At 47.7% G+C, this 8,327-nt stretch overlaps 1 protein-coding gene across 1 annotated transcript; it reads left to right on the top strand.

Moving 5' to 3' along the window:
• The first annotated feature begins 5,939 nt into the window (after positions 1–5,939).
• On the top strand, positions 5,940–7,493 carry LOC139789916 (E3 ubiquitin-protein ligase Topors-like). The gene is made up of 2 exons (XM_071731052.1): positions 5,940–6,140; positions 6,355–7,493. Exon 2 carries the CDS (start codon positions 6,442–6,444, stop codon positions 7,429–7,431), a length of 990 nt encoding a protein of 329 aa, XP_071587153.1. The 5' UTR covers positions 5,940–6,140; positions 6,355–6,441; the 3' UTR covers positions 7,432–7,493.
• Positions 7,494–8,327: the final 834 nt, after the last annotated feature.

Raw genomic sequence — 8,327 nt, 5'->3', positions numbered from 1 at the left:
GTATTTAACAAATCCATTTATGTTGATCCACCGTGGTTTGTGCTAAAGGTAAGGAAGGCCTTTTACTAAGAGAAAAGAGTAGGTCTGAAATGGATGTCACACTGCCCCTAACCAAAATGACTATGTAAGGCCAGCCTGCCATTCACTGTTTATTGCGATAATGGCTTTTTACTCCCCTGCTGCTTCCTGAAAACAGCTCCTCACTGTTTATGCAAGCAGCAGGGGGAAAAACAGAGTGACCTAGCAAACAGCAGCTGACCAGTGGTATTGGCTGACAAAAGCTCTCAGAAGACCACCATTTAAAAACATGTGGTTTAGTGAGTGGACTGTGGCAAGCACATTATACTAATCTGCAGAGCAGCAGCATCCTACAAGGGCTGGGTGGGCATTCAGCAGCACAGAGAGCATGGGGGGCAAAGTAACCACAGAGTTGGGGAGCAACCACAGAGCACAAGAAGAGACGGTAAAACAGATCGGAGAGGGACAAAGTTTTTCCTTCTCAGAGGGCTTGAGCAAAACATTGCTGTGGTGCCCAGCAGTGGGAAAAAATCCCAACAAAATGAAACTGGAAAGCAGCAGACGAAGAGTTGTCCTCTCTCCCCCCTGCCGCATCTGGTTTGAGGCAGGAGGAAGAGGAATGGAGGATGTCACTGTGATCGTCCCTGCTTTGCTTTATGTTCTTCAGTGCTGCATCTTGCTATATCCTCATCATACCTATGAATCATGCATACTCACTGTCAGTTGAAGATTAGGCAAGTTTCTGTAGCTCATGCATCCATCTCAAAGGATATTGTAGGCAACACTCACCTTTTAGTACAACAAAGCTTTTGCCTTTTTAGTGTGCAGGAGGATGCCTGTGAAACATCCTCATCCCAACCATTTATTATGTGTTAATGCAGGAAGGCAGCAGTTTTCTTACAACAGAGACTACCACTGACAGTATCTTCCCAACCATCCTTCCCAGGTATTCTTGATCATACATAAGGATAAGAACATGTTTTCAGATATATGGAAGTCTTCTCCATCCAGAATCACCTTTCCATCATCTGGTTGCTCCAAAGAAGCATCAAGGAGCACACTGTGCTGATGTCTTCAACAGATCTTTCCTAGGAGTTGGAATATTTTTACACCTGAGAATTACAGATGGTGTGCACAGTTTTACAGTTTCATTTCATTACTGTAATCTGGGAAAATTTTTGACTTGGGTGAACAGACCCACTTAGTTTTTCAGTTAGTACAGTTTCTTGTGGGAGAAGCACCAGCAGGCAGCAAGGGCACCCACTGCTTCTGCAGTAAGGGCCAGTTCTTGGCACAGTTACTACCTTAGCAAAGGGAAATGTGTCTGCAAGGAATGAAGGGGCATGCCTGCATTCTGATCATTTGATCAGGTAGAGGATTGCTCTGTATTTCTCTAAGTAAAGCCATCAACATGAAGCCATTGGATGCATATTGTCACCCTCCTTTGGCAGAGAATCTGATTAACTTTAAAAGTACGAGGTCACTCAGTTTAAGTGCAAAATAATAATAGTGATTTTTTTCTTGCTGAACATTAATGTACAATCCTCCATAATGCAGAAAAAATTAGCTAACTAAAATACCTTTTTTACTGCTGAAATACTGTAAAGAAGGATAGAAAAGTCTTTTTATAAACCACTCATTAACATCTTTGATGCTCACATTCATGAAAACTGCAAAGAACAAAACGTTCATCTTTGGGAACAAAGAAGAAAATCTTTTCCTAGAAAACATAAGATCTTTCTTAGAAAGAAGTGTTTCAGAGGAGAATTTAGACAATATAATAAATAATTCCATGGAATCTGTGAATACAGAGGTAGTGCAATCTTTGTATAACAAGGCATAGCAAGCAAAAGAAGTAGAAACAATTGTGATGCCACCTAGCTGCCATTCAGGGCTTTTAATGTCAGGTTTCAAAGCACAAAAGGAGTAACTATTAGAATGGATGAAATACTGATTTTTATTCTGTCGAAATGAAAGAGTATTAAAAAAAATCAGGGAAAAAAATCAATACCAAATAAATGGAAAATGTTATCATGCCAAAATGAAGAGCCTAATAAAATGAAACATATCGTTTTGTTTTAGAACTATTATAGTGTTTTTATTTTGCAGCCAAGTTTGAATGAAAATGTCATTTTCAAACTCAGAGTTTTATTTGATAACTGTACAGGGCAATTTGCAAAATTTTTCCATTTCCCTCCTGACATTCTTGAAAGAATTGGCAGAGAGATCATTTCTCACGGACCAGCAGGTCAGACCATGTTCAAGTCTGCTTTGCCTTGTTCCCACAACTATAACTGCATTTCCCTTCCCAGTGCCCTCAGGAGCCAGGAAAAATTTATTTTCTCTGTGCATAGCTTTATTGCCATGTTTCTCCTCCCTGCCCCTGCCCCAGGATGGTCTCTGGCAGAGGACAGAGTTCCCATGTGTTGCAAGCCATCCTTTTGGCATCCTCTGCTTCGCCTGCATGCACAGAGCAAAAGGAGATGTTTGATTTGAGGGCTAGAAAGGAAATTCCCTGGAAGCCAGAATGCAAGGATCATCTGGAGGTCCTTACATATACTACCCCCTCCAAGCATGAGAGACCTCTGAACCCATCCATTCCTTCCTTTAGAGAGGCTTTTGGGATCTAGGGTTGTCTCACTTGGCTTCCATTTTCCACCATGATAGTAGTTTAGTACTCAACTCGGGCTGAAAAACTCCAGCCCAAGTTAAAATGCTCTGTTTAGGAGATGCTAGATGAAATCTAAAACCTATGAGGTCAGACTGTGTGATCTGACCAGCTTCTGGCCACAAACCCCCACTGCACTGCCAGGATTTAGCAGGAATACTGCACACTTGCTGGCAAGGAAAACACTGTTATGTGATACCCTTTGTTTTAAACAGAATATACCTTCCTAAGGACCCCATCCAACCCTAATTGGAACCCACAAGAGTACGTGCTTCAGATGAAAGGCCTCACACATTAGTAATAAATCTAATACAAAAAACTGATTAGTTCCCCAGTGGTGGTCAGGCCTTAGGGCAGATGATGGTGCTCTCGGTGCTGACAAGGGGATAGGCTGCACAATGTCCTGGTGCAGCAGCTGCAGTTCATACAAAACCATTCACATGCAGCAATGGGCCCCTGCTTAGCATTTTTTGGATTGTATCTAGAATGAACAGTTAATGTGCCTCTGCATCTTTAATGTGATATGAGGATTATGAGGAGCCCTCTCATGTGCCAAAGGTCTCACGTGGCAACACTACAAAGACATTCAATTGAAACACCTTTTCATCTAGAAAGAATATGTTTTCTGCCAACAAGGAAAGAACTGTCCTGCACTTTGCACTACCTGCAATAGAATGTTCTACATAACAGAGACCTTTCTGCTCATGCATACTTCACACTGCACACAAGTGCACTAGGAGGAATTTTGACTGCTAATAAAGACCCAGCTACTTCTTGTCAACTTTTGTTCAAGATACGGTTGATTTCCTGCAAGCAGTTTGTAAGTAAACAATCATCTGAAGTAAAACCTGTGAAGTTAAGGTGTCTGGGACTCTATTTCTCCAGCTTAGGTACTCAGCACAGGTACCAGCATAGGTACTCATTTTGAAATGCAGTGACAGGACCTGATTCTGTGCATTATTATATTGTCATCCAATTATGGGTAAAATGAGAGGCCAAAGCATTTTGTTAACCAGCTCCACTGCACTGTGAGGAGAGGTCTTTACTGTCCCACTTTTAGACCTACTCCTCTGACTGTCCATGTTATCTGCACATTAGCCTGCTCCTAACTACAACCAAACAATTAATTTCCAGTACAATAAACCAGGAAACATAACACAGGAGAGTTTTACAGATAGTTGTCTTAGAGACTGAGGTTTACCCTGCAGTGGATACATTATGGTGTTCTGGTATCACAGTGCTCTGGAGATTTTGTAAAGTTGCTAATGCCTTATGTATTTTTTTGGAAGGTGTATTTCCATTAAATGGAAAAACAGAGGCTACTGGATATTTTATTACTTTTCTCACCCCTCTGCATACACAAATATTTAACAATTAATTGGTCCAGAAAAAAACCCAAAACCATTTTATCCCTGTTCTTTGAAAGAGCAAGAGATGGGTCTGTTTATTACCCTGTGACAGAGAACTTTTCTATGTACAGTTCTTTGTTTTGAATGGTGAAAAAATGGTTATGACTGGAAGATCACTGAAGAAAAAGGTGAATAGGGAAGAACAATAACATTATGGTTTTACAGGCTCGGAACTTGAAAATAGATATAAAATGGTGTAAATTAAAGAATTAAAAATACTACTAGAAAAACCTTCATATGAAATTACCCTTAATAATATTATTGTGTCCTTCTTTAATTTTATTTATTTCACTCTTTTTCTACACCGTCATTCTTTGGAGCTTCTCTGACATTGTCATGGACCAAATTTCCCATCTTCCACACACAGCAGCCTACACCACATTCTCCAATCCAGAAAGAAAAAAGACTTGATCTCTTTGCTGAGAACATGCAGGGCCAGACTGTCATGAAACTTCAGCATTTACCTTACCATTCTGCCTCACTGCCAGGAGGCTGGCATGGTACTGAGGCACTGGGCTGTACAAGCAGAGAATTTTACACTTTGCAAAGTAAGTAAATGTTAAACTGATGAGTGTCCCAGTAGAATCATAGAATCATAGAATTGGCTGGGTTGGAAGGGACCTCAGAGATCATCAAGTCCAACCCTTGATCCACTCCCTCTGCAGTTCCCAGCCCATGGCACTGAGTGCCACATCCAGGCTCTTTTTAAATATCTCCAGGGATGGAGAGAGAATCCACCCCTTCCCTGGGCAGCCCATTCCAATGCTTGATCACCCTCTCAGTAAAGAAATTCTTTCTAATGTCCAACCTAAACCTCCCCTGGCACAACTTGAGACCTCTTGTGCCCTCTTGTCTTGCTGAGAGTTGCCTGGGAAAAGAGCCCAACCCCCCCCCCGGTTCCAGCCTCCTTTCAGGGAGTTGTAGAGAGCAATGAGGTCTCCTCTGAGCCGCCTCTTCTCCAGCCTCAACACCCCCAGCTCCCTCAGCCTCACTTCATAGGATCTGTGCTCGAGTCCCTTCACCAGCCCAGTTGCCCTCCTTTGGACCTGTTCCAGGACCTCAATCTCCTTCCTAAACTGAGGGGCCCAGAACTGGACACAGGACTCGAGGTGTGGCCTCACCAGGGCTGAGTACAGGGGCAGAATCCCCTCCCTGGACCTGCTGGCCACGCTGTTCCTGATCCAGGCCAGGATGCCATTGGCCTTCTTGGCTACCTGGGCACACTGCTGGCTCATGTTCAGCTTCCTGTCAATCCAGACTCCCAGGTCCCTCTCTGTCTGGCTGCTCTCCAACCACTCTGTGCCCAGCCTGGAGCTCCCCATGGGGTTGTTGTGGCCAAAGTGCAGGACCCGGCACTTGGCCTTGTTGAACCTCATCCCCTTAACAGAACAGAAGATTAAACCAAAAAATTTTATTTTCTTTTTTCCCGTGTACAATAGTTGATACTGACTATGCTGATGACCATCTTAAACCTGTTTTTTTCCAAGTAGGACCACAGAATGCATGTGTATGGACTGGACCTTGGGAGGGCTCTGCTCCAGCCTCCTGCAGGGTCATCCCTAGGCTCAGCCCAAGTTCTCTGGGCTTTGTGCAGCTGGAACCTGAAACCCCCAAGCACTGAAATGGCAAATACCAATCTGGGCTACCTGCCCCACAGCCAGACTGTTCTCATGGGGAAAAGGTTGCTGCCAGTTTCCAGACTGACACCCCTAGTTTTAGCTGATGCTGTGAGGTTGCAGGGATGTAACATCACTGAGTGGTGAACTGTGACATCAGCCAGCAACAGACTGTGACCTCACATCCCTGGCTGCTTATATTTGGGTGCCAGCAGAGCCCGGCTCAGTCTGGCTCCTGACTGCTCTCTGACCGAGTGTCCGTGCGAGGTCTGGAGTATTGAGCCAGGCATCTTGTGGTGCTGGTGCTGCTGGTGCTTTGGAGCTGTTGTTGGCAGCTCTGAGTGCCCGAGCAGAGCCATCCTTTGTGTTTCCCGGGCCCTGCCTGGTTCAGGCAGCCGGGCACTGCGGGGTGTGCTTGCAGCAGCAGAGGTGAGCTGTGTGGGGAAACGTCCTCCTGGGGCAGCCCTGGGGTGGGCGATGGGGCTCAGGGAGCTGCCGGCCCCACAGCCTGAGCCTGGCCCTGGCTGGCAGGGAGTGCTGGGAAACCACAGGGGCCGGGAGGGTGTCCTTCCCCAGGGACCTGGGCATGTCTGCCTCCCCTCCCCGGGACAGCAAGTGACCCTGCTCTCTCTCCCTCTTGCAGCACACAACACCCGCCGCTGCGGCACCTGCCAGAGGGAGCAGCTGCTCATCCTCAGCGCTCGCCAGCCCACCACAGCGTGCAGGGAGCATGGCCGATGAGAGCCAGTGGTGCTGCCCCATCTGCTATGGCCACCAGGAGGGCATCGCCTCCCTGTCACCCTGCAGGCACCGGTTCTGCCTGGGCTGTGCCATGCGCCGCGCCGACAGGAATCGGAGATGCTCCCTCTGCAGGACAGCTACAACGTCCATCGTGTTCTCCCAGCGGTCGGGCGATGATTATTTTAGCATCAGCATCACAGGACCAGCAGAGCAGTGGGCTGCAAAACACCATTACAAGCAGGGGGATGAGGAGCCCGTTCCTGGGGATGAGGAGCCCTTTCCTGGGGCTGAAGAGCCCGTGGCCAGGGCTCAGGTGGGCGGCTTCCCTCCTGAGGTCTGGGCAGAGTTTTTCAAGAGGGACCCGGTGAACATCAGGCCCCTGCTGCTGTGGATGCAAGGAGAGCTCGAGGTGATGTTCGAGGGTGAATGGTGGAAGGCAGATCAGGCGGAGGGTATTATTGTGTCCTATCTGTGCCTCCACGGGCTGGATGAGGAGCAGCTGGTAGAGGACCTGCAGACCTGGGTGCTAGGAAACACAGAGGCATTCGTCCATGAGCTCATTTCGGTGGCATCACGCTTGTGCAGCAGTGAGCTCCAGCACTACCTGGCACAGGAAAACCCTGGGGCCAGCTCCAGCCCCACCACCAGCCCCGCAGCCACCCCCAGCCCCCCATCCTCTGGGACTCCTGACTGCAGCCTCGACTCCTCCAGCAGCCCGGCAGGCTCTGACGTGGAGGGACATCCCCAGCACCTTCACAGGGGTCCCAACCATCCCCCATCTGCGCCGGTCCCTGTGGATAAGAAGGAGCCCCAGGAGGAGCTGGGGGTGGTGGTTCCAGATGCCTCCGTCCAGGGCTGCAGCCACAGCCCCTCCAGTGCCGGCCAGGGCAGGGACCGCTCACCCAGGGGGCCCCGGGGCCCCCCAAAGAAAAGGGCCCCCAGCCCCCAGGACTCTTCCCAGCCCCGGCGCCGGTGCTAGCAGAGACACAGTCAACCTTTTATTGACGAGAAAACAATTAAATTACTATTTCCATGACACAATCTCTCGGTGCTGCTTTCTGCCCCTTCCCCTGGGGCGTCTCCCTGCCCCATCGCGGGTGGCACCCCCCGGAGCCCCAGCTTGGTCTCATGTGCGGTGCTTCCTCCCGCAGGAAATCCCGCGGCAGCCGCGCACCCGCAGCGCAGGAGTTGCCGAGGGCAGAGCGGGCAGGAGCAGAAGCGGCTTTGGTCACCGGGTGGATGCCCTCAGCCTGAACCCTGTCCCCGTCTCTGCCCAGCTCCCCACGCTCCTGCTCGTCTCTGGGAGCCTCGGTTGGGCTAACAGCGTGTGGAAGGTACAAAATGATGCCTACAAGCCCCAGACTTTAAAAAGACAAACAAGACTGCTGAGCATTTGATTACTTTCCTCTTACCCCTCAGCATACACAAATGTTTTACAGTAAACTGGCCCAGAAAAAAACCAAAACAAAACAAACCCCAAACCAAAAAAGCCCCAACACCCAAAAAGCCTACCAACCAACCAACAAAAAAAACCCCAAAAACAGCAACCCAAAAGAAAACCACCACAAAAAACCCTCAAACAATAAAAAAAAAAACAAAAACAAAAACAAAAAAACTCGAAACAGAAACAAACAAAAACCCACCCAACCTTTTAACTTAATTTAAATTTTTTTTATTTCAGCCTCTATCTGCACAGTCATTCTTCAGAGCTACTCTGATATTGTCACGGACCAAATGTCCCATCTTCCACACACAGCACCCCAAAGCACATTCTCGAGTCCAGGAAAAAGTAAAGATTTGATCATTTTGCTCATGCAGAGACAGACTGTCATGAGACTGCAGTGTGCTGAAAAAATGAAGCTGAAAGAGCTTCAG

This window comes from Heliangelus exortis, chromosome Z, assembly GCF_036169615.1.
Source record: "Heliangelus exortis chromosome Z, bHelExo1.hap1, whole genome shotgun sequence".
Taxonomy (NCBI): Eukaryota; Metazoa; Chordata; class Aves; order Apodiformes; family Trochilidae; genus Heliangelus; species Heliangelus exortis.
The sequence above is the reverse complement of the archived record's forward strand: the minus strand, read 5'-3'. Positions and strand labels throughout refer to the sequence as shown.

Coding starts and splice junctions, on each gene's coding strand:
- LOC139789916 (XM_071731052.1), top strand. CDS start 6,442: ATGGCCGATGAGAGCCAGTGGTGCTGCCCCATCTGCTATGGCCACCAG.